General features: G+C 40.4%; 2 protein-coding genes across 3 annotated transcripts; both read right to left on the reverse strand.

Moving 5' to 3' along the window:
- Window positions 1-149: 149 nt before the first annotated feature.
- LOC117987625 (galactokinase-like) lies at window positions 150-27540 on the reverse strand. 2 transcript variants are annotated; one of them, XM_034974654.2, is made up of 9 exons: window positions 27444-27540; window positions 22627-22791; window positions 17046-17229; window positions 15746-15872; window positions 13654-13779; window positions 5021-5202; window positions 3094-3209; window positions 2231-2389; window positions 150-314 (listed from the first exon to the last, which is right to left on the reverse strand). In XM_034974654.2, exons 2-9 carry the CDS (start codon window positions 22789-22791, stop codon window positions 198-200), a joined length of 1176 nt encoding a protein of 391 aa, XP_034830545.1. In that variant the 5' UTR covers window positions 27444-27540; the 3' UTR covers window positions 150-197. The 2 variants fall into 2 exon arrangements, with proteins under 2 accessions (XP_034830545.1, XP_069358901.1); XM_069502800.1 differs by lacking the exons at window positions 150-314; window positions 27444-27540 and adding an exon at window positions 23433-23542 and having other exon boundaries at window positions 2098-2389.
- On the reverse strand, window positions 17551-21854 carry LOC138403185 (uncharacterized). Its single transcript, XM_069502714.1, has 5 exons — window positions 20639-21854; window positions 20131-20368; window positions 19292-19458; window positions 18421-18805; window positions 17551-18201 (listed from the first exon to the last, which is right to left on the reverse strand). Exons 1-5 carry the CDS (start codon window positions 21763-21765, stop codon window positions 17551-17553), a joined length of 2568 nt encoding a protein of 855 aa, XP_069358815.1. The 5' UTR covers window positions 21766-21854.
- Window positions 27541-27663: the final 123 nt, after the last annotated feature.

Raw genomic sequence — 27663 nt, forward strand, 5'->3', positions numbered from 1 at the left:
TTTACATTCTGTTATAGTGATAGATTAAATTTTATTATGAATGTGTTATACCTATATTAGAATCTACTTATAAGCCTTATAAGTTTGTAGATTCTAATACAACACATAAAGAATTGAAGTAGGTTAGGGCTATGAATTAAAGGCTCGAGTAATAAAAAAATATAAATATTTATTGATTCTATGTATCATCACATTTTTTAAGCTAACTGCAGTATTCTAGCACCGTCGCTGGGCCGGCACACGAAGAAGATCGGGTGTCCTTTGTACTGTGAGATCACATTCTCCTTTACTACATTCACGTATTCCTTTTTCATCTGGAAAATCGGAGACGAAAAAAAATTAAATCTCGCGCTTGCCTCAAGTTGAAATAAGAGAAGATGAGGTTCAGGGATCAGCGGCCTACAAGATATAAAACTATGTACAAATAGTTCGCGACATGTCGAGATAGCAATCGGGGTATGACGCGGGGGGATGCCCCGCACACCCGCACGTCACCCGCACTATCCCGCAACGGGTTAGCGCGGGGGCTTTGCGTGTGTGCGAACCCCGATTGCCATCTCGACCTGTCACGTACTGTACTTAGTTTTTTTTTTTAATTTGCATGGCGGTCATTATAAAATTTTTATTATTTTGTTCTTATAACGACACTAAAAATACTTAAAAGACAGTTTTTGAACTACCTATTACGATTCATGAGATCATACAGCCCGCTGACAGACCGACGGACAGCGATGGCTACAGTAATAGGATTTTGGCACCCCTCGGGTACGAAATCCTAAAAATGGATGAATTCAGAGTACCAGGGCAATAACACAGCCGCCAAATCCCCCGCCAGACATCCTAGCGCCATACACTCCTGGCGACGAGCGCATTATGTCCACGAGTTGATCTAGCTCGGGATACGATACCTCCGTTAGATCGCTAAGTGATTCATGGGACTTACCAGAGCAATAACACAGCCACCAAATCCCCCCCCAGTCATCCTAGCACCATACACTCCTGGCGACGAGCGCATTATGTCCACGAGTTGATCTAGCTCGGGATACGATACCTCCGTTAGATCGCTAAGTGATTCATGGGACTTACCAGAGCAATAACACAGCCACCAAATCCCCCCCCAGTCATCCTAGCACCATACACTCCTGGCGACGAGCGCATTATGTCCACGAGTTGATCTAGCTCGGGATACGATACCTCCGTTAGATCGCTAAGTGATTCATGGGACTTACCAGAGCAATAACACAGCCACCAAATCCCCCGCCAGTCATCCTAGCGCCATACACTCCTGGCGACGAGCGCATTATGTCCACGAGTTGATCTAGCTCGGGATACGATACCTCCGTTAGATCGCTAAGTGATTCATGGGACTTACCAGAGCAATAACACAGCCGCCAAATCCCCCGCCAGTCATCCTAGCACCATACACTCCTGGCGACGAGCGCATTATGTACACGAGTTGGTCTAGCTCGGGACACGATACCTCCAGTAGCTTGCTAAGTGATTCTTGGGACTTACCAGGGCAATAACACAGCCGCCAAATCCCCCGCCAGTCATCCTAGCGCCATACACTCCTGGCGACGAGCGCATTATGTCCACGAGTTGATCTAGCTCGGGATACGATACCTCCGTTAGATCGCTAAGTGATTCATGGGACTTACCAGGGCAATAACACAGCCGCCAAATCCCCCGCCAGTCATCCTAGCACCATACACTCCTGGCGACGAGCGCATTATGTCCACGAGTTGATCTAGCTCGGGATACGATACCTCCGTTAGATCGCTAAGTGATTCATGGGACTTACCAGAGCAATAACACAGCCGCCAAATCCCCCGCCAGTCATCCTAGCACCATACACTCCTGGCGACGAGCGCATTATGTACACGAGTTGGTCTAGCTCGGGACACGATACCTCCAGTAGCTTGCTAAGTGATTCTTGGGACTTACCAGGGCAATAACACAGCCGCCAAATCCCCCGCCAGTCATCCTAGCGCCATACACTCCTGGCGACGAGCGCATTATGTCCACGAGTTGATCTAGCTCGGGATACGATACCTCCGTTAGATCGCTAAGTGATTCATGGGACTTACCAGGGCAATAACACAGCCACCAAATCCCCCGCCAGTCATCCTAGCGCCATACACTCCTGGCGACGAGCGCATTATGTCCACGAGTTGATCTAGCTCGGGATACGATACCTCCGTTAGATCGCTAAGTGATTCATGGGACTTACCAGGGCAATAACACAGCCGCCAAATCCCCCGCCAGTCATCCTAGCACCATACACTCCTGGCGACGAGCGCATTATGTCCACGAGTTGATCTAGCTCGGGACACGATACCTCCATTAGCTTGCTAAGTGATTCATGGGACTTGTAGAAAAGCTGGCCTACCTAAAATAAAATAATTTATTGAATGTAACATTATTACAACACTAGCTGATTCCCACAACTTCGTCCGCGTGAAATTAGGTTTTTAAAACATCCCATGGGAACTCTTTGATCTTCCGAGATAAAAAGTAGCCTATATCACTTTACAGGTATTTATCAATACCCATGCAAAAAATCACGTCAATCCGTAGCACCGTTGCGGCGTGATTGAAGGACAAACCAACAAACTAGTAAACCAACTATACCTCCTATGCGGTAGGTACCTACTGATTGCGGCATGCCACAGGGCCGCAAGAAAATAATCATCGACTATAAAATTTTATTTTTACCATCCTTAAGTTGAATGCCGTTTGCACATCATAAAACTGCGTGCCTGGGATCGACCCCCCGAACACCCCCGAACACACGAGGCGGTCGTCTTAGCCACTAGTGACTTCACGCTTGTTTGTCAACCCAACTTTACAAGGCGCAAAACAGGGCGTCTGGTGGTCTGGGTTATATTATGGGTAGTTCTTAAAGAAAAAGTTCTTAAAGAAAAAATTGTACACACTGTAGATTGGGTGTGACTCGATGGGATTTTTTTTTAATGGATTCCCAACGAGTCATACTGTGACACTGTGTGGGGAACCCATTGGTTCTCAGCACTGGTGACGACCGCAGACTGGCCTGCTATAAATAGAGTGTAGAGACATTAGCCTAAAACTAACCACATCAAACTCCTTTTGTGGTAACAACTGGGCTACTTCTTCTGTGCGTGCTATCTCCTCAACCACGTGTTTCGCTCTCTTCTGAACCAGAGCGTCACAATTCTGCAATTTCAATTCTGAAACAAATTTTTGTTTTAATTTTTATTTTTATTAGTAATTTTATTCATTTATTTGTAATCAACAGCGTTATAGATAATATAATTTTACATTTCAAACTTAAAATAAGGCCAAATAGGATTGCAATTTTGTTTAACAGATTACTTAAAAATATAATAGTGCCACTTTGAAGAGAGACCTTATAATAATATGAAATCAATGTCAATTAACTATTAAAAATACCTAGTAGGTGGCTGCTTTTTCCTGCATGTTTAGCAGTGGGAGGGCGGGCGGTGCATTTCGCATGTTGCATGTTGCACCATACAGATTCGAACTGTTTCAGCGGATTATAGCAAATTAAGCTTTTGGTTCATTGCAATTAATGTTGTTAATACTCATGATTGATTCAGATGTTGAGCAGTGAAAATGCAGAGACAGGTAGAGCGACACACACACACACACACAGTTTCGCATTTATAATATTAGTAAGGATGGAACGTGGGATGGAGTATTTATTGAGGTGGAGTGTGTAAAGCGATACTTAAAATAATATTATGTTTGTATTGATTAGAATAATAACTATGTTAAGGGTCTCTATTATTGCGGAAATTGTTAAAGTTATTCATAACTAGCTGCCCCGGCGAACTTCGTACCGCCTAACAGTCGATTCTTTTTCAGGATTTTTTTAAAAATTTCTCTCTGTAAGAACCATCCCCGTACTTCAAGGAATATTATGAAAAATAATTAGCGAAATCGGTTCAGCTGTTCTGGAGATTTGCGATCAGCAACACATTTTGCAATAGGTACATTTTTATATATAATGACAAGATATGCCCAAGCGAACAAAATTTTTCACGGTTTTGGAACCAAATAAATCAGCGCCACGTCAGAATGAACGACCCGTTTGAAATCCAGACGTCACTGAGGTTGCATTGGTGCTAAATAAACATTTTAGGGCCAATGAATCGGTGCCATTTTACTTGTTCAATGGCCCTGTCCTTACGAAGTAATATACATATAAGTCAATGCATACAAATTATTCTACAAACACATTTCTACTGGCTCGGAAAGCTTTGGAAGTGCGGAACACGTGCCACTTAAGTTGTCATTAAAGCATAGGGAATTGGAATTATGTATAGAAAACAGCTTTACTATAATATGTAACAGGAAATGTTGATGTTAATTTAAATTAATATTGCTTATTTCGTTCACGAAATCTTACGTAAATCAACGCCTCGTGTAATACTGAAAAGGCATACATTAAATATTAGATTAAGTAGTTATTGAAATTAAAAATCAAATGATACATACGATTACATACGATTTTTAAAATCTAAATATATAAAAGGAAACGGTGACTGACTGAATGACTGGTCTATCAACGCACAGCTTAAACTACTGGATGGATCGGGTTGAAATTTAGCATGCAGATAGCTATTATGACGTAGGCATCCGCTAAGAAAGGATTTCTGAAAATTCAACCCCTAAGGGGGTGAATTAGGGGTTTGAAATTTGTGTAGTCTACGCGGACGATGTCGCGAGCATAAGCTAATCTCTCTATATATATAAAAGGAAAAGGTGACTGACTGACTGACTGACTGACTGACTGATCTATCAACGCACAGCTCAAACTACTGGACGGATCGGGCTGAAATTTGGCATGCAGATAGCTATTATGACGTAGGCATCTACTAAAGGATTTTTGAAAATTCAACTCCTAAGGGGGTGAAATAGGGTTTTGAAATTTTGTAGTCCACGCGGACGAAGTCGCGAGCATAAGCTAGTACAATATAATATGGGTAGGTAGTGGTAGTGATGTTCTATAACGAACCTTCTAAATCTTCAACATCTGCACTCCTGAGTGAGGGTATCTTGAGCTTCTTGGCAGCCTCTTGGCACTGAGCCCTTCGCTGAGGATATTCGCTGCCGGTCAGCTGGTGTTTGACGTTCGAGTTGACTACCAGTATCACTGCGTCCTCAGACTCCACTGGTATTTGCGTGGATACCAGTGATCTAAGAAAACAAATTGTCTGAGACTGTGACATTGTGACATTGTTAAGAGGGTATAAAAGAGGTCATTTGCATCCGAATGACCCCAATAGTCAATAAGGGTCAATAGGGGCTGCAAATACAATGCAAATGTCAATAATCGTGAAATCAAAGGTACTAGTCGTTTCTTAGCCTACCTATAGTACGCCACAAGTAGAGATGGCAATCGGGGTATGAGGCGGGGGGACGGGTTAGCGTCGCGGCTGTGCGGGTGTGCGGGGAGTTCCCACTCAAGGTCTCCTTGACCTGTTACGTACTATAGGTACATATTTTGACACCAGTCTGTCGTGAACTGTGGTAGTATATTCCTTTTTTTTTATTCCCCCTGGAAGCCAGCCAGTCAGCCAGACAAGCCAGTTAGCCGACTAGCCAGGGAAGGTATTGTTCAGTAAAGCCAGTTGTTTTTCAGGATTTTCAGCTAGCAATACAAGCCACTCTCGCGATGAACACCGGACTATCCTGATTGGTGGATAGCACTGATATATTCGCATCACACGTCATAAATGATGCATTAACTGTCCGTTGCAAGTCACCGTGCGTCACGGTCGTACATACATACAGAGGGGTTATTCCCGTTGAGTCACACCCCCGTGTGTAACACTGTGACACAAGGTACCCAAAATTTCAAAACATTCCCGTTGAGTAACACTGTTACACAACGGGAATGTTTTGAACTTGTTGGCACCTTGTGTCACACCTACATAAATACATATTATTGCGCGTGTATCAAGTATTAACTGATTGTGCACTTTTCCGGGATGTTATTTATTTATAAATCCAAGATGGCGGACATGATTTTTTTTTTCAAAAAATTGACATGGGTGTCGTTTTCAGGGTTTTCGAGGGTGCTGAATTTGATGATGACATTTATTCTGAAATCCAAGATGGCGGACATGATTTTTTTTTTTCAAAAAGTTGACATGGGTGTCATTTTCAGGGTTTTCGAGGGTGCTGAATTTGATGATGACATTTATTCTGAAATCCAAGATGGCGGACATGAATTTTTTTAAAAAAAATTGACATGGGTGTCGTTTTCAGGGTTTTCGAGGGTGCTGAATTTGATGATGACATTTATTCTGAAATCCAAGATGGCGGACATGATTTTTTTTTTTCAAAAAGTTGACATGGGTGTCATTTTCAGGGTTTTCGAGGGTGCTGAATTTGATGAGTCAAAGTCAAAGTCAAATGATTTATTCAAAATAGGTAATAAATTACTCTTATTGATTGTCTGGTATAGTGTTAGATTTGTAAGATAATATAGTGGTGATAATTATAACGCAAACTTAAAACTAAAGCTACGAGGGTTCCAAACGCGCCCAGGTCTGAGAAGAGCCCACAACAAACTCAGCCGGGTATTCTTTTTATTATCACCACTTTACAAATTTATTGAAACTTATTAGAACTATCACAAAGTCGTTAAGCAACTCATTCCCAAGCTTGCTTATCATTTAAATAATCCTTTACATTGTAATAGGATTTTTCAATTAGTTTACGTTTTATGAAAACTTTGAACTTGTTGAGAGACATCTCCAATATGTCTTCTGGAAGCTTATTATAGAAACGTATGGAATTACGAGCAAATGAATTGCTAACTTTACTGAGCCTAGAGGCGGGAATTACAAGTTTATTTTATTTCTAGTATTTATATTATGACAGTCACTTTTTTTTTTAAATTTATTTATGTTTTTATGTACGTACAGTAAATTTTCAAAAATATATTGATTATGCACTGTCATAATTTTAACTTCCCTAAATTTAGTTCTCAGCGACTCTCGTGGCCCCATACTGTATATGGCTCGAACAGCCCTTTTCTGCAGCACAAAAATAGAATTAATATCAGCAGCATTACCCCATAATAATATACCATATGACATAATGCTGTGAAAGTAACTAAAATATACTAGTCTCGCAGTTTCTATGTCTGTCAACTGGCGAATCTTTTTTACCGCATATGCGGCAGAACTAAGTCTGTTCGATAAGTTATTTATATGAGAGCCCCATTGAAGTTTTGCATCTAACGTTATTCCAAGAAAAATAGCGGTATCCACTAAATCTAATTCCTCATTATTAAGTTGCACAGTGGTTTTCACCTGCTTAACATTTGGTAAAGTGAATTTAATACACTTTGTCTTTTTCCCGTTGAGAAGCAGGTTATTAGCTTCGAACCACTGTACTAACTTGGTGAGAGAATTGTTTACTTCATCAAAAGTTGTTAAGTATCGATTGATTTTAAATAAAAGTGATGTATCATCAGCAAACAAGACTATCCCGTAATTGTCCTTAGCGAGGTAAGGAAGGTCATTGATGTAAATAAGGAACAGAAAAGGTCCTAAGATGGAACCTTGTGGCACCCCCATTTTTACAACGGATCCGGGAGATCGCTTTCCATTCACGTCTACCCTTTGTATTCTATCATTTAGGTAAGAACTCATCAATTCCAATGCTGCACCCCTAATTCCATAATGGTGCAATTTCGCGACCAATGTTTCATGATCAACGCAGTCGAAAGCCTTGGATAAATCACATAAAACGCCAAGCGCATCACGTGATTCCTCCCAGGCTTCAAATATATTTAGTATTAACTCAACACCAGCATCGGTTGTTGAGCGACCCCGTGTAAAACCAAACTGTTTGGTGTGAAATAAATCATTAATGTTGAAAAAATTAAGCAGTTGAGTTAAAATTATTTTTTCAAAGATTTTACTAAAAGTGGGTAGTACAGATATCGGTCTGAAGTTAGTGGGGTCACTAGTACTACCTGATTTAAATAATGGAATTATTTTACTATGTTTCATTAAGTCTGGAAACTCACCACAGTCAACACAATTATTGAATATTAATGCTAACTCGGGTGCAACAATATCAATTAATGATTTCACAACGTTAACGGAAATGCCCCACAGATCATTTGTTTTCTTATTATTAATTAATTTAAAAGCTTTGATAACGTCAGAGCAACTAACGTGACTGAATTCAAACATTTTATTACATTCAGGCACGTTATCCTCCAATAGTGAGAGAGCGGCGGCTGCTGAAGAGTTCAATGATTTTGTAGTAGAAACAGGAATATCTGTAAAGAAGGTCTCGAAAACGGTTGCAACCTCGGGGTCTGACGTAATCAACTTGTCATGATATTTTAGTTCAAAATTACAAGTTTTATGTGTCACTCTTCCTGTTTCTTCGTTAACTATTTTCCAGGTAGTTTTTACTACATTGGAGCTGTTTTTAATTTTTGCCTGGATATATTTTGACTTGGCTGCAATGCAATCTCTCTTAAACTTTTTGGAAAACAGTTGAACGATGATGACATTTATTCTGAAATCCAAGATGGCGGACATGAATTTTTTTTCAAAAAATTGACATGGGTGTCGTTTTCAGGGTTTTCGAGGGTGCTGAATTTGATGATGACATTTATTCTGAAATCCAAGATGGCGGACATGATTTTTTTTTTTCAAAAAATTGACATGGGTGTCGTTTTCAGGGTTTTCGAGGGTGCTGAATTTGATGATGACATTTATTCTGAAATCCAAGATGGCGGACATGATTTTTTTTCAAAAAATTGACATGGGTGTCGTTTTCAGGGTTTTCGAGGGTGCTGAATTTGATGATGACATTTATTCTGAAATCCAAGATGGCGGACATGATTTTTTTTTTCAAAAAGTTGACATGGGTGTCGTTTTCAGGGTTTTCGAGGGTGCTGAATTTGATGATGACATTTATTCTGAAATCCAAGATGGCGGACATGAATTTTTTTTCAAAAAATTGACATGGGTGTCGTTTTCAGGGTTTTCGAGAGTGCTGAATTTGATGATGACATTTATTCTGAAATCCAAGATGGCGGACATGATTTTTTTTTTCAAAAAATTGACATGGGTGTCGTTTTCAGGGTTTTCGAGGGTGCTGAATTTGATGATGACATTTATTCTGAAATCCAAGATGGCAGACATGATTTTTTTTCAAAAAGTTGACATGGGTGTCGTTTTCAGGGTTTTCGAGGGTGCTGAATTTGATGATGATATTTATTCTGAAATCCAAGATGGCGGACATGAATTTTTTTTCAAAAAATTGACATGGGTGTCGTTTTCAGGGTTTTCGAAGGTGCTGAATTTGATGATGACATTTATTCTGAAATCCAAGATGGCGGACATGAATTTTTTTTCAAAAAATTGACATGGGTGTCGTTTTCAGGGTTTTCGAGGGTGCTGAATTTGATGATGACATTTATTCTGAAATCCAAGATGGCGGACATGAATTTTTTTTCAAAAAATTGACATGGGTGTCGTTTTCAGGGTTTTCGAGGGTGCTGAATTTGATGATGACATTTATTCTGAAATCCAAGATGGCGGACATGATTTTTTTTTTTAAATTGACATGGGTGTCGTTTTCAGGGTTTTGTAACACCAGGTTATGTTAGTAGCTTGTCTTAGTTTAATATTTAACATCAGTTTATACGGTTAACATGCGATTGGATCTATTTCGATTATGAAATAAAATCGATTAAAAGTTTAGAAAAAGCATGGACTTCTCTAGGAATGTAAATAATTATGGATGCGTTCAAAAATAAAACATTTTTAATGCGTTCTGTTATGCAAATGTTTAACTCAAAGTCAAATGATTTATTCAAAATAGGTAATAAATAACTCTTTTTGATGGTCAGATGTTGGATTTCTAAGATATAGTGATGATAATTATTACGCAAACTTAAAACTAAAGCTACGAGCTACGTTATATTTTTGAAGACGATTATCATAATAGTCAGATTTCAGTATAAATTTCAGAATAAATGTCATCATCAAATTCAGCACCCTCGAAAACCCTGAAAACGACACCCATGTCAATTTTTTGAAAAAAAATTCATGTCCGCCATCTTGGATTTCAGAATAAATGTCATCATCAAATTCAGCACCCTCGAAAACCCTGAAAACGACACCCATGTCAATTTTTTGAAAAAAAAAAAATCATGTCCGCCATCTTGGATTTCAGAATAAATGTCATCATCAAATTCAGCACCCTCGAAAACCCTGAAAACGACACCCATGTCAATTTTTTGAAATAAAATCATGTCCGCCATCTTGGATTTCAGAATAAATGTCATCATCAAATTCAGCACCCTCGAAAACCCTGAAAACGACACCCATGTCAATATTTTGTAAAAAAATTCATGTCCGCCATCTTGGATTTCAGAATAAATGTCATCATCAAATTCAGCACCCTCGAAAACCCTGAAAACGATACCCATGTCAATTTTTTGAAAAAAAAATCATGTCCGCCATCTTGGATTCCAGAATAAATGTCATCATCAAATTGAGCACCCTCGAAAACCCTGAAAACGACACCCATGTCAATTTTTTGAAAAAAAAAAATCATGTCCGCCATCTTGGATTTCAGAATAAATGTCATCATCAAATTCAGCACCCTCGAAAACCCTGAAAACGACACCCATGTCAATTTTTTGAAAAAAAAAATCATGTCCGCCATCTTGGATTTCAGAATAAATGTCATCATCAAATTCAGCACCCTCGAAAACCCTGAAAACGACACCCATGTCAATTTTTTGAAAAAAAATCATGTCCGCCATCTTGGATTTCAGAATAAATGTCATCATCAAATTCAGCACCCTCGAAAACCCTGAAAACGACACCCATGTCAATTTTTTGAAAAAAAATTCATGTCCGCCATCTTGGATTTCAGAATAAATGTCATCATCAAATTCAGCACCCTCGAAAACCCTGAAAACGACACCCATGTCAATTTTTTGAAAAAAAAAATCATGTCCGCCATCTTGGATTTCAGAATAAATGTCATCATCAAATTCAGCACCCTCGAAAACCCTGAAAACGACACCCATGTCAATTTTTTGAAAAAAAATCATGTCCGCCATCTTGGATTTCAGAATAAATGTCATCATCAAATTCAGCACCCTCGAAAACCCTGAAAACGACACCCATGTCAATTTTTTGAAAAAAAAAATCATGTCCGCCATCTTGGATTTCAGAATAAATGTCATCATCAAATTCAGCACCCTCGAAAACCCTGAAAACGACACCCATGTCAATTTTTTGAAAAAAAAAATCATGTCCGCCATCTTGGATTTCAGAATAAATGTCATCATCAAATTCAGCACCCTCGAAAACCCTGAAAACGACACCCATGTCAATTTTTTGAAAAAAAATCATGTCCGCCATCTTGGATTTCAGAATAAATGTCATCATCAAATTCAGCACCCTCGAAAACCCTGAAAACGACACCCATGTCAATTTTTTGAAAAAAAAAATCATGTCCGCCATCTTGGATTTCAGAATAAATGTCATCATCAAATTCAGCACCCTCGAAAACCCTGAAAACGACACCCATGTCAATTTTTTGAAAAAAAATCATGTCCGCCATCTTGGATTTCAGAATAAATGTCATCATCAAATTCAGCACCCTCGAAAACCCTGAAAACGACACCCATGTCAATTTTTTGAAAAAAAATTCATGTCCGCCATCTTGGATTTCAGAATAAATGTCATCATCAAATTCAGCACCCTCGAAAACCCTGAAAACGACACCCATGTCAATTTTTTGAAAAAAAATTCATGTCCGCCATCTTGGATTTCAGAATAAATGTCATCATCAAATTCAGCACCCTCGAAAACCCTGAAAATGACACCCATGTCAACTTTTTGAAAAAAAAAAATCATGTCCGCCATCTTGGATTTCAGAATAAATGTCATCATCAAATTCAGCACCCTCGAAAACCCTGAAAACGACACCCATGTCAATTTTTTGAAAAAAAAATCATGTCCGCCATCTTGGATTTATAAATAAATAACATCCCGGAAAAGTGCACAATCAGTTAATACTTGATACACGCGCAATAATATGTATTTATGTAGGTGTGACACAAGGTGCCAACAAGTTCAAAACATTCCCGTTGTGTAACAGTGTTACTCAACGGGAATGTTTTGAAATTTTGGGTACCTTGTGTCACAGTGTTACACACGGGGGTGTGACTCAACGGGAATAACCCATACAGAGTTTCTCCCCACGCCGTGCGTGAGAAATACAAATACAAAACATTCGAATCCCACGTTTTACCCCACCGGTGGACAATTGTGCAGTGCCGTGCCCATCCCTTTGTGTGCTGGTGATTTTTGGACGTTCCAAATCAAGCGGTAAGTGGTAGTTTTGTAAGTTATAGATTTTGGGAAACTCTGAGCTACTGAACACCCTTTTTCCTAATTTTTGATAATTATAACAGGTCCTTCGATAGCTCTCCAACAGGTATGTGGGACTCGCCGGCCGACAGGCGACCGGAATACCTACTAAAACCCAGAGGCGCTCCTGCGCGTTGCCTAGCGACTGGGTCACAGGAACACCGCAGCAATCAACCGTGACCCAGCCATAGTCCGCCGAGGACCCACTCACGTGGTCCCCCACCGCACGTCCGAGGCGCATCAACGACCCAACGGGCAACAACGCGATCCCGCGCACGTCACCCGTGTCTCATCCTTCGCCTCGTCCACTGTGCCCTCTGCTAGTCAGAGGGCCACGCGGAGAAACCTGCCCCCTGCCAGGTCATTAGCCGTAGCCAAGAATATCCCGGAAGAGAAATTATTAGCTATGATACCGGGGTGCACCGGTCCGGATACTGCTCTTCCCCTCGGATGCCTCCAAAAGGGACCACTGGGAGGTTACCTGGCTGGCACCCCACCTAAGGGCATTCCTGACATAACCTAACCAGCGCTGAGTGAATGATAGCATTGATAGGTTCAGCGACAGTTCGAAAGCTCTGCTTAAAAGTTTATTTGCATAAAAACCTTTCTATACAACACTAAGTACTCAAATATGTGAGGACTGAAAAGTACTTAGAATATGTTAATAATTATTTAGATAGTGACTGGCGACAGCGTCCTATGCTAACAAGTTTCAATAAGATCTCTCACACATAGCCGTGACGAAATTCTAACCGATGAAAATATGTTTTTGCAAAAGTCAATTTGAAAATAAAATTTTATTTTATTAGAAACATTACTTAAATATTAATTTGAAATATGATCCTACAAACTGTCAGATTTCACATTTTCTTAGAATCTAAATGATCTTAAAATAATATTTTCGAAATACGATACGATATGATACAAAATATAAACTAAAACAAACTCGATGTACCTAAGCATGAAAAATCAACCTACAGGGCGCTTTAAAAAAATATCTTTTGTTGGCTGTGTGATAAATAGTAGTTTATAAAACGGTTGAATAATGGGGGGTATTAAAACACGAGTTATAAGTCGAATAAACGAGCCGCAGGCGAGTTTTTTAATAGTATCACACGAGTGTTTTACTACCTAATTATGTAGAGTTTCATACGCTACTATATCTAAACTCATATTATCTTGAAATCCAAACACGTAACGCGTGTAATGAACTGACCTGCAGTCTATTAGCAGCGCGTGGTCCTTCTTTGCCAGAGTAACGATGAACTGGTCCATGATCCCGCAGGGCATACCGGGAAACTCGTGCTCTGCCTTTTGACATAGCTGCGCCTTTTCTACGGGACTGTCAATCATTAATATAATAACTTAGATAGGAGATATAAGTATTGACTGCCATCTAACCCGGTGGAGCGGGCTAGCCACGGCCAAAACCTCTCATCAGACTAGACCAGAGACAATTTAGAGCCTCAATAGCTCAACGAGTAAAGGAGTGGACTGAAAACCGAAAGGTCGACGGTTCGAACCCCGGTCGTTGCCCTATTGTCGTACCTTAGTCCTAGCACAAGCCTGACGCTTAGTTGGAGAGGAAAGGGGAATATTAGTCATTTAATTTAATTTAATTTAAAACAACTTTATTGTTACTAAAATTACAGAGAGTAAGAATACAGGATACACTTAAAAAACAAAGGGCGACCTTATCACTAAAGTGATCTCTTCCAGGCAACCCATACTTAAGAACTTATAGAACTGTAAGACGGGGAGTCGCAATGTAGTTATAAATATATATATATATATATATATATATATATATATATATATATAGATAGATATATAGGCATACATAAACATACACTCTAATAGGTACATACTATACAATATAATGTTATATAGTATAATATAATATAATATAATATATGCATATATATAAATAATATATAAAATCAATGTAATGTAATTAAACAATAATACATAGCTAACTGTACATATTCTTATCGCAGAAAATCTACAGTGACAGATAGTGTTTCTTAACACGGTTTTTAAAGATCGCCAGCGATTTGGAGCGTCTTATTTCGACCGGAAGTGCATTCCACAGCGAAGCTGCTTTTACAGTGAATGATTCCGCGTAGCTATGCGTATTACATTTGGTCATTTAACATGGTTAAAAAAAATCTAAGCCGACAGATGTATCTGGGACCTCCCACTTATAAAAACACCCGAGCTCCATCCAGCGCCAGATGTAAAACTAGCTTATGTCCGCGATTTCATCCGCGTAGACTACAGAAATTTCTCACCCCTATTTTACTCCCTTAGGGGTTGAATTTTCTTAAATATTTCTGCATGTCAAACAGCCCAATCCGTCCAGTAGTTTAAGCTGTGCGTTGATAGATCAGTCAGTCACCTTACATAATATAATACTAGATGATGCCCGCGACTTCGTCCTTCCTTCGTCAAATTTCATTAAAATCGGTTAAACTGTTGGGCCGTGAAAAGCTAGCACGCAGACAGACAGACAGACACACTTTCGCGTTTATAATATTAGTATAGATTTAGATTAGCTTATGCTCGCGACTTCGTCCGCGTGGACTACATAAATTTCAAACCCCCATTTAACCCACTTAGGGGTAGAATTTCGAGAAATCCTTTCTTAGTGGATACCTACTTTTTACAAAGAAAGAAAGAAAGAAAGAAAAATCCGTTTATTTCCTAAGCTGTGCCACACATCACATCCTATAACTATATAGCTGGTAAGAACACATCCTCCAAATTTCATGTCTCTAGGACCAGTGGTTTATTTAGGCTGTGCGTTGATATAATATGTATAAGTCAGTCAGTCAGTCAGGCCTTTGAATCACTACCCATGTTATAAAATGTGAAAGTGTGCTTGTTTCATATTTAAGCTCATATTTAAAGTTCGTAGAACACTGATATATCCGCAATTTGAACGACCTAGGTCGCGCAAATCTAAACTAGGTCAGTACCGGCTATCCTTTGTTGACCCAGATAATGAGATTGCATAGAACTAGCACCGACAAAAACATCCACACTTTCATATTTATAATATTACTAGCTGCCCTGGCGAACTTCGTTCTGCCTAACAGTCGATTCAAATTTTTTAAATTTTTCTCTCCGTAAGAACCATCCTCGTACTTCAAGGAATATTATAAAAAAATAATTAGCGAAATCGGTTCAGCAGTTCTCGAGATTAGCGATGAGCAACACATTTAGTGATTCATTTTTATATTATAGAAGATTAGGATCTGCTAAACAAGTTAGGTCAAGAATCATTAAAAACTACCGGTTACACATACTCAACTCGGTTTCCAGTCAGTGCTTCCAGGAACGTGAAGAAGGCGACTTCCAAAGACGCGCTACTGGATACTCCAGATCCCATTGGGACATCTGATACCACCACTGCGTCGAATCCACGCACTTTACCTGATAAAAGCAAGTAAGTAAGTACGTGACAGAAAGTAATGTACTTACATCGACTTTTAGAAGGAGATAGCGGATTTGTAGAGCATTTCCTCCGTCGCTGAAACCGAAAAAACGTCATATAAGTAACAGTACCCGTAGTACAAGATTTTACGTCTCAAGAAACGAAACCAAATTCGAGAGTTGAAATACTTCCGCGTTACAGTAAAATGGACCTAAACAGCCTTGAATTGAAGTAAAATATTCAATGCCACTGATTTTAATTTCGCAATGTTTCCGCTTGGAGCGCTGGCTGTAGAAGTGTAGTCAAACTTGAGCTTTAAAACAAGGCATTTAAGATCCAGTTTACTGTAACGCGGAAGTATTTCGAATCTCGAATTTGGTTTGGTTTGGTGAGACGTAAAATCTTGTACTACGGGTACTGAGACATACAAACACTCCAGACGGAGACATAAACAGAGACTCTACAAAGCCGAAATGTCATTCTAAAAGCCGATGTACCTCCACTGAGCTTAATGCATTAGTTGTATAGAATAGAAGCAGGCGTTACTTTGCGGAAATCCATGATATACAATGAACCAAAAGCCTAATTTGCTATAATCCGCTGACAAACCCCCGACGGCGTCCCCGAGGCGGGCGTTTTCCTCCACTAAGCTCTCACGGCTTTTAAGTTGTAGTGGGTAAATTCGACGTCGTGAGATTCTACCTCAATCTTTTACCTCTTTCTGTTTGAGCACTCTCACAGTAAACTTCGCATCACTGAATTTTGTACGAAAACCTATGCAAAATAAACGCAGCACAAAGGTAGTGATTGCCTAGTAGTTAAGGCGGCAAGAGGTGCGTATGTAGGTCTGTACAGTACGCGACAGAAAATAATGAACATCGACCTTTAGAATGAGATTTCGACTTTGCAGAGCGCTGTCTCTGTCACTCATACTATGTGACAATGCTCTACAAAATCGCTATCTCTTTCTAAAGGTCGATGTACAGTACACGGCCGAAATCGATCGATCTTTAGAAGGAGACAGCAGATTTATAGAGCGCTGTCCCTGTCGTTGAGACTGACAAAATGTCATATAGGTATGAGTGACAGAGACAACGCTCTACAAAGCCGAAATGTCATTCCAAAGGTGGATACATACGCACCTCTTACCCCCATACTCTTACTTTACTTACTAGGAAAGTTGGCGACCACTCCCTTAACATAATTTGCCCAGGCAGGTTCACCAGGCGTCAGGGCAGCTACTGATGAAGCAGGGAAGGATGCCTCCACCTCTTGGCCGTTAGCCAGGATAGAGAGGATCCGGCATTCGTCTGTGTTGTTGTAGGCACCCACCACGATAGTCAGGAATGGTAAGGCCTGGAGAAAAGTATAACGGGCATCGGTTTTTATGACGTATAATTTTATGTGTATTTTTATATATTGTTAATAACGTAATAAATTATTTTTAGCAGTCAAAATTAACACAGAAGAGCTTGCTGTTACCAGAGATTTAGGTTGTTTAATTATTTATACCATGCAGTGTTTTTTTATTTAGATTATAAGATTATAAGTATAAAATATGTAGGAATCATTTATTTGTTATTTAATGACAATGACATTGTTCTCTTTTTATAAACTAAGAAAAGAGGTTTACATATGTCACACCTCCCTTCTTAAACAATAACTTCCCTTACTATCTTAACTATATAAATCATCGATGCCAAAACGTCTTGGCGGCCCTCGTTTACGAACAGACTCGCGAGGCGCCCTGTCCACTACAGCTAACTCGGGCTGCTGGCTAGCGCTGGGCTCAGGCGCCGCGCGACCGGGCGACCAGGAGCTCGTCTCCCCGCCGCTCTCCTGCGGCCCTTCCTCGGGTACCGAGCTCAACGCCACTGCCACCATCGCGCCCCTGGACCGTCCCGCTGCTGATGGTCTATCACCAGTTTCAATGTTAATTGAATTACCGATATTTGAATTAATTTCCGAACATTTTTTTATCTGATCGACATGTCTAAATATCTCAGTTCCATCTCCAGTACGCAGCTTATAATTTGTACTCCCGCTTCTTCCTATGACATCCCCGTTTAACCATTTATTGCCTGTTCCGTAGTTTCGGTACCACACCCTACTTCCGACCTCGAACGATCTCTCAACTCCTCCCGCCGCAAACTCTTGACGTGCCTGGGCAGATCGAACTATATCCTCCCGTTCCGGCTTTAGCTTATCCAAACGCGTGCGTAATGACCTGCCTTGTAACAGTTTGGCTGGGCTTTCTCCTGTCGTGCTATGCTCGGTATTCCGGTATAATAATAGAAAACGACATAACGCTGTGTCTACGTCTACCCCCTGTATAAGAGCTTTCTTTATTACTCTTTTACAAATCTTAACCGCATTTTCCGCAGCACCATTAGACGAAGGATGATACGGCGCTGAAAAAATTTGTTCAATCCCGTTCTGACTTAGAAAAGTTCCAAACTCCACGCTTTGAAACGAAGCAAAATTATCACTAACTAACTGCTTTGGAAGACCAAATCTAGCAAAAATATCTCTTAATTTATTAATTACAGTTTTCGCTGTGATGGAACCCATCTTTACCACCTCAATCCATTTGGAACTAGAATCGACTACCACCATATAAGTAACCCCCGCTATAGGTCCCAAGCAATCGATATGCAGTCTTGTCCACGGGCGACTCGGCCACGGCCACATGTGCGGTGCGTGCGCCGGCGGCGCGTCGGCCACTGCGGCGCAAACCTCGCACGCGCGGCACATCGCCTCCAACGCTTCATCAATTCCCGGAAACCATACGTAGCTCCTCGCTAATGCCTTAGTTTTAACTATCCCCATGTGCGAGTCATGAAGTTCCTTCAACACTTTATCTCGGCACTCAACGGGTATTATGACCCTATGACCCCACATGAGACATCCTAGTTCGCTATATAACTCCTTCCTACGATTGAAAAATGGCCGTAATTCTTTTATTTCTACCTCCGTGGGCCAACCGTCCCTAATGTAACTTAATACTCGTCCCATGATGGGATCTCGGCAAGTAAATTTTTTTAATTCTTTATAATCAAGTAATAAAGCTTCTGAAGCAAAATGTAAATACGTTTGCTCGGGACATTCGCTCATTTGAGATTCACTATTTTCTCTATGAGCTTGTATCATCCTTGACAAACAATCAGCTGTATTTTTATCAGTACTTACATATTCAATTGAAAAATCATATGCCGACAAAATTAACGCCCATCTCTGAAGCCTGCTAGCTGTCATGTTTGGAATACCTGACTCAGCCCCAAAAATGCTCACTAAAGGCTTGTGGTCCGTTCGTAATATAAATCGGCGCCCATACAGGTATTGGTGAAACTTTTTAACGGCAAAAATAATTGCAAGAGCCTCCTTTTGAATCTGACTATAATTTATTTCCGCTGCCGACAGCGATCGGGAGGCATAAGCGACCGGTCGCTCGCCCCCGCCGATGTCTGCGCCTCGCTGCGCTAACACCGCGCCTATCCCAAGCGCACTCGCATCACATGTCAATATAACCGGCTTATTTACATCGTAATGCGCTAAAACCGCAGAGCTCGCCAGTAATCTTTTAACCTTATTGAATGAATTCCTTTCTTCTATCCCCCAATACCAACTATGATTTTTCTTTAGTAAATTATATAATGGTGATAAATTACTACTTAAATTCCTGACAAAACGACCGTAAAAATTGACCATCCCTAAAAATGATCTTAATTCGGAAATATCTTTTGGCTCCGTTAAATTTAAAATAGGCTTGACTTTATCTGGGTCAACTCGAATACCTCTATCCTCTATTACATACCCTAAATAGGTTATTTGACTTTCGAAAAATGCACATTTTTCTTTTTTAATTTTAAAACCGCAATCCTTCAGCCTAGTAAGTACTCTCTTTAATGTATCCTTATGCTCATCAAGTGAAGAGTTTGCGATTAATATGTCATCTAAGAAAGTTACCACATTCGGAATATCTTTAAACAAATTTATCATTATCCTTTGAAATATGCCCGGACTTGAAGCTAACCCAAACACTAATCTATTGTAACGGAACAGACCCCGGTGAGTATTTATCACCGTAAATTCTTTTGACTTATTATCTAACTCGATCTGGTTATACGCTTGTGAAAGATCGATTTTACTGAAATACTGACAACCGTTCAAATTGGCCAGTAGATCTTCTATTTTAGGAACTGGATATTTATCAACCGATAAAAAACGATTCAACGTAGCCTTATAATCGGCACATACCCTAATGGCACCGTTAGGTTTGTTCACAATTACAAGCGGGGTGGCCCAGTCCGACGTGTCAACCGGTTCGATGACACCGGCGCGCAGCATCGCGTCCAGCTCGGCGTCCACGCGCTCCCGAAGCGCATAGGCGAGGGGGCGCGCACGACAGAACACGGGCACGGCGCCCTCCCGCACGTGCAGCGTGGCGCGCCCGCCCGTGTAGCGCCCGAGCCCGCCGTCGATTAACTCACTAAACCTGGAAAATATTTCCTCCACGTATCTATTCTTAACAAACTCCTGTACTCGCAAATTATTAATTTTGCACTTAGGCACGTCAATGTTTAATTCCGCTAACCATTGACGCCCTAATAATGACGTCGTCCCATTATCGATGACATATAAATCTAAAACCTTCATGCGATCTTTATACCTCACTTTAATTGAGATATACCCTAGAGGTTTAATTTTTGTGCCATCATAAAAAGTTAACGTTAACCGACACGATCTTAACGGTAGGTATTTGTACCTTTCAATATACGTCTGCTTGCTTATACATGACAATGCAGAACCAGTATCAATTTCCATAACCAAAGGCTTCTCGTCTAGTAATACTATTATGCTAACCGGCCTATAGTCCCTTAGCGACATCTGATAAACAGTTTCTTCTTCGTTGACGTCGTCCGAACCGACCGACTCCATCCAAGCCGGGTCTTCGTCCCGCCAGTGGTTCGTGCCCGCCGTGTTCGGGCCCCTCGATGCAATGCCCGCACCCTGATTTCTACGCTGTGCTCCTGCTCCCCAACGCATTCCGTAGCTGCGACCGCCGCGCCGCGATCGGTTATAGCCCCTGGCAGCATTTTGCCCTACAGATCCTGCTCCTGGGTCATCAGGACATCGTCGTCGCAAATGCCCGATCCGTCGGCATCGGCTGCACTCAAAAAACTTATAAGGACAGTCATCTTTACCATGCCGCTGATCCCCGCATCGATCGCATGCACTAATTCGAAAACGATGTAATGATTTTGATGAAGTTCCGCTGACACTCGCAGCTGCTTCTCGTAGCGTCTCTCCCGTCTTCCCTGGTTCCGATTTTGGTCTGCTGATACCTATTCCGACTTCCACTGCAAGTGCGTTTTTCTCCGCGGCTTCGAATGTCGTAGCCAACCTGACTGCGCGATTAAAATCTAAAGTCTCTTCGGCAAAGAGTCTTTGACGAATGACTTCACTCTGTAAGCCGCACACTAACTGATCTCGCAAATTTTCGCTGAGATTATTTCCAAAATCACAAAAACGTGATAGTTCCTTCAGTTCTGCGACATATTGTGAGACCGAAGTTGATTCTTGCTGACGATACTGCCTAAATCGAAAACGCTCAGCCAATATTGATGGTTTTGGTTGTAAATGTTCTCCCACTATCTTCACTAACTCGGCAAAAGTTTTATCACCTGGTCTAACCGGGCTACAGAGATTTACCATCAGCTCGTACGCCCTGTCCCCGACCATCGATATCATAGTAGGTACCCTTAAGGCCTCTTTCACATCGCCCACTATGAAATACATTTCCATCCGCTCGCAGTATGATGCCCAGTTCCCACTCACGACATCGAATTCCCCTAATTTCCTGGGAGAAACCATCTTCACTTTATTTTCCATCCAGTCGCCACTATAAAATATGTAGGAATCATTTATTTGTTATTTAATGACAATGACATTGTTCTCTTTTTATAAACTAAGAAAAGAGGTTTACATATGTCACAATAAGATTACAAGCGGATTAGTCGTAATAAAACATTTTATCAATACAAAACATGAAATAATAAAATAAGGGTGTAACCAGAACGCTAGCAAAAATTTAGCATTAAATTATTATATCTACAATACCAATAACCATTTGCCCCATTTTGTAGTTTTAGTGATTTATTATTTATCAAACCCGCGTGGTTCGGTCAATGCCCCACCTTCGACACGGCATTGACTCCGAGTGGCCTACTTACGCAACGTTCGTTGACATAGGATTTTTTTTAATATTTTTCACGTTTTTTAATTGTGGTATCCTATCAATAATAATAATCAGTATTATCATCCGTCTTTGTTTTTGTCAGCGTTCTTGTTACATCCTGTATAATCGTTATACGGTGTGGTTATACATAATGCAGTGATAACGTTGGCAGCTAGCGGTAAGACGACGTCCTCCTGCGTCAAGAGTCAAAACTAATAAATTATTATCATAAAGAATTTAGTAATTATTGTTTATACTTTAAACAGCGAGTTACTCAATTATGACTGCTGAAGTAACGTGGATTTAGTTTATATTAAATCAAGTATTTATTAAAAGTAGACCCTTCAAAATCAAAGCGTTTTCGTTTTAAGGCCATCTCAGGAACTCATTCAGTCGAGCGAGAATTATAAAAAAGTACAGCCACCATTAAACTTAAGAATATCAATTTAGTCTGTTAATAATTTATCTTCCTTATTTCAACACTTACTTAATTAGTCTGTAAATAAAATACAAACCACAGGTAAGACAAATCCCTCGCAATAATCGACATGCTCGCCTATAAGGTTGACGCGACCGGGCGCCGCGGATGCCGCGGTTGGCTCGCAACCGAACGCCGCGACAAATTTGTCGCGCGCCTCACACAGTAGTGTGGACTCGCCTTTAGCTACTGCTTCTGTCATCTGGAATTAGGATATTTTGTGGATGTAATTTTTTTTGTTGTGAGATAGGCTTGCGCTTGACGATAAGCATGGCTGAGAAACACAGCAATTATGAGGTCTAGGTAGGAGCGCGCGCTTTCTCAATTTCAAATCAAACTCAAGTATACGTCCCACAAATTGCTAATGCGCGTGGCCCCCATTTTAATGACGTTATTTTAATGAAGTTTCGAGCTGATGGTATAATTTTTATTTCGGCTGACGTCAAAATGACGTCATTTCGATGTTAATGAGACATGGTTCCAGCGCAATAGCAATTTGGACTTATACTATACTACATTTGGTCCGATGCCATGTCAAACATGGTGTTTATTCCAGAGGCGGATAAATAATTCCTAAAAAGCCGGCAACGCAATAAGTGGAAGGTAAATTAAGTAATAAGTATGCAATTTGAAATTTTAAGTTAATACTAGTACATACTAAAGCCGATATATTACTAGCCGATGCCCGCGACTTCGTCCACACGGATTTAGGTGTGTGAACTCCCGTGGGAACTCTGCTTTTTCGGGATAAAACTACATCCATGCAAAAAATCCGTTGCTCCGTTGCGGCGTGATTGAAGGACAAACCAACAAACAAGGAAACACACTTTCACAAAAACATACGATTGTCCTCGAACGCTGAACCAGGCCTTCAAATTTTTTTACACTAAACCGTGATGAAAACTACATCCATGCAAAAATCCGATCCGTTGCTCCGTTGCGGCGTGATTGAAGGACAAACCAACATACAAGAAAACACACTTTGACAAAAACTATACCGAAATACCTATTAAGTTATCAAGTACACAGCTATACAAAGTTGTGCCTGAAACTATACTGAAGTCACTGAAACGAGAAGCGGGGGCGACATACATCGTAAAATGACGTAAACGATTAGGTTTATGTTGTTTTACATGCAAACAATCATCATTTTCCATGTGTCGGTTACTAAAGGCTGTATTCTTGTAGGGCTATGACGATTTTTTTTTTCAAAAGGAAAAACGGAACCTTTATAGGATCACCTTGTTGTCTGTCTAGCTGTCTGTCAAGCAAACTACATGGTATTTCCTATCCTGCTAGGTCTTATAGCAGTTGTTTGAACCGTGAAAATTTAAAAAAATTGTGTTTTAAATTTTCAAAGTAACATAACTATATTAAGTGGGGTATCATATGAAAGGGCTTCACTTGTGCATTGCAAAACAGATTTTTATGCATCATAGTTTTTGACTTATCGTGCAAAATGTAGAAAAAATACGACTGTAGTACGGACCCCCGGTGCGCGAGCCCACGAGCAGGTGGGTCATCTGTTGTTAAGTGATTACCGCCGATGACCATTTTGCACCACCACCGCCAATGCGTTGCCGGCTTTTCAAGAATTAGACGAATAGATGATGCCCGCGACTTGAAGGTGCGGATTATTTTTTAAACCCCGTGGAAACTCTTTGATTTTCCAAATAAAAAATAGTTCAATAAATGTTTGTCTCCCAGGAAACAAATCTCTGTACATCGGCAAATTCAGCTAATGTATGGGCCGTTAAAAGGTAACAGACAGACAGACAGAAAAACTTTCGCATTTAGGTAGATTAATGGATTGAATGCGAGTAAAGTCCTCTCAAAAAAAGACAATCAATTAAAATGCCCTTTTAATTTTCTGCACATAAATAATCTAAGCAAATATTTCTAAGGCAAATAGATATTTGGGTAGGTAGGTATCTAAAACTTAGCTACAAGTTAGGTACTACCTAGTAGGTAGCAATAATATTATGAGAATTAAGTAAATAAGGTTAAGACTTGTTATTTTGGGAAACATCCCTAAGTTCAGCATTAAACTAAGTGGTGTTTTGTATTCGTTCGTTCTGAGTAAAGCTACTCTACCTACTATAGCTGTGGAAATTTTTTGAGTTCCAACTAAACGACGCTTTTTCAAAGAGCTTTAAGTGAAATAATTTGAATTATATAATTTATATTACGTAGGTATCTTAATCATTATTTCAAAAAGTCGTCGTCGTCCACACGTGATACAAGTATAAAAAAACTAAAACATATTATTTTTATTTATCTATTTTGCGATGCAATAGCAAACTAAATTGTTGGGATTAAATTCGGATTAACCGTTATCATAAAAAATATTATAATTCTTTATCATATATTTATCAGTACCCTTATCAGTAGGTACCCGTATTATAAATGCGAAAGTGTGTTTGTTTGTTGGTTCGTTGGTTTGTCATTCAATCACGTCGCAACGGTGCAACGGACTGACGTGATTTTTGCATGAGTAAAGATAAAGACCAGACCTTTTATCCCAGAAAATCAAAGAAGAAACGTGAAATTAGGTTTTTTAAAGTTCCCACGGGAATTTTAAAAAACCTAATTTCACGCGGACAAAGTCGCGGGCATCAGCTAGGCTGACTATTATATTTATCTTATTGGTACTTAGCAATTTTAAACTTTGGTGTTTTTTTTTATTTACAACAAAAAATACGTTACGCTAGAAGGTGCATTATTAGTCATTATGGTGACGAAGCCTGGTCAATTCAGCTTCAAAGTTTGAAACATCGCTCGGCGCAAAGTTGCTTGTCTATCTGTATTCTATATTCTATATTCTATATTAGATAAGTATTAGGTATTTCGGAGAGTATAGCTAAGGACTTTTTGACCTGGTTCCTCCTTCACTACTACTGTCGCACCGCACGCGCAAGGCATCGCCAAGGTCTGCACCCGTACGTAACCGAAATTCCGTGGACACGTACGAAGCGATTTGCCTCCTCGTTTCTAATTCGAGCCGCTAGGATATAGGACGCCCTTATGACATCAGTTTTCCTCCAATTTTAATATGGGTACCTTCAAGTCAAGAGTGAATAGGCATCTTAGGCATCAATTTTTTTTATAGTTTGAAAGAACAAATAGGTACAGTAGGTACCTACGCGGCCAAAAGAAATGTACATCGACCTTTAGAATGACATTTCGGCTTTGTAGAGCGTTGTCTCTGTCACTCATTCCTATATGACCTTTTGTTGGTCTCAACGACAGGGACAACGCTCTACAAATCTGCTATTTCATTCTAAAGGTGCTAAGATAAGCTTGCCAGGAACTATATTGTTATCTAGCAAGCTTATCTGACGTAAATTATTTATTAGCGTAATAAAATATGTACCTTGTTGTTATGTCTTATTAAGAGAGATAAGCTGATAAGAGTTGTATGTAAATATTTCAGCTATCAATCTACTCACTTTACGTAACCCAGCGACCCATTTCGCGCATTTTTAGTATGAACAACCTGCAGGTTGCAGGCCTAAAGTCCTGTATTTCAAAGTCAAGTCCATAGTTATGTCCCTGTAGGTCGATTTCGCAAAACCTACATCAATCATTATTACAATCTCAATTGTTCTGATTGACTGAATTTGTGTGAATGTTGTTGCAACAATGCATTGTAGCCAATAGGCTGTGCCAATAGTGAGCGAGCTGCGAGCGTCAACCAATCAGAGGTGATTGCGATCGTGACATTGTATAGCTGTCATCCTACCGCAATCGAGCAGCTGTGGCCCTACCGCCGTTGTTTGACAGCTACAATGTCACTCACGATCGTAATCATCTCTGATTGGTTAATGCTCGCTCACTATTGGCCACAATGCATTGTTGCAACAAGAATCGCACAAATTCAGCCAATCAGAACAATTGACATTGTAATAATGATTGATGCAGGTTTTAGACAATCGCCCTACTGATTTACACTTTGAAGTTAGACATGATTTGAAAAATAATAGCAGGTACTGTGCCGCAGTAGGTACGGAAAATACCTAGCTAAACCTCAATCACATGAATGCCATGCCCTCATAGGTAATTCCCCTATAGAATAACAAGGTAAGGTAACAAGGTTAGGTTTTTTTTAACGCTGGGAAATGCGTTTACGCATCCCCCCCTCATGGAAGCCAGCCAGCTAACCAGCCAGCCAACCAACTGGAGGGAAGGTATGTGGGACTCGCCGGCCGAGAGGCGACCGGAATACCCACTAAAACCCAGCGGCATTCCTGCACGTCGCCTGGTGACTGGGTCACGGGAACGCCGAAGCAAACCACCGCGACATCCGCCGAGGCGCGGGGACCCCGCTCACGAGGTCCACCCACCACAAGTCCGAGGCGCACCAACGATGTGCGCCTTCCTTCTCCCCCCCCCCCCCCCGGGACCCAACGGGCAACAACGCGATCCCACGCACGTCGCCAGCGTCCCATCCTCCGCCTCGTCCACTGTGCCCTCTGCTAGCCAGAGGGACACGCGGAGACACCTCCCTCGGCCAGGTCATTAGCCATGGCTAACAATATCCCCGAAGAGAGATTATTAGCCATGTATGTATGGTACTTAGGTGGATTAAGTAGCTTGTTTGTAATTGTTACCTACCAGGGATCTAGGTATAATAGGTAATTTCATTCTAAAAACCTATTTCAAAAGCATACGAAAATAATATAATTTACAAAATGTGTAACCTACCTATCTAAGTTTTAAAAACTGAGTTCTTAAATTTATTTTATGAAATAACTGAAATTAAGCATTGTACCTATTTTTATTTAGGCTAAGAGGGTACTAGGGTACCGAACATAAATATAGAGCAGGTAGTCTATAAAAAAGTTTCCCACTTACCTTCAAGCCCTCGAAGTTTGAAGCACAGTATTATTATAATACACAGATACGAGCTCCGCGCACGTCTGTCACTCCTTCGGGATGATGCGGCGCGAGTTCAATTAGTAATAAAAACTTGAAACCCGGTCACATTGGTTGTGCGACTTTTTCGTCGCAAGGAATTCCTATCCACATTTTCTTACGGACTTAAGTAGGTAGGTACCAAGCTGTGGCGTGCAGC

This window comes from Maniola hyperantus, chromosome 13 (assembly GCF_902806685.2).
Source record: "Maniola hyperantus chromosome 13, iAphHyp1.2, whole genome shotgun sequence".
NCBI classification, from domain to species: domain Eukaryota; kingdom Metazoa; phylum Arthropoda; class Insecta; order Lepidoptera; family Nymphalidae; genus Maniola; species Maniola hyperantus.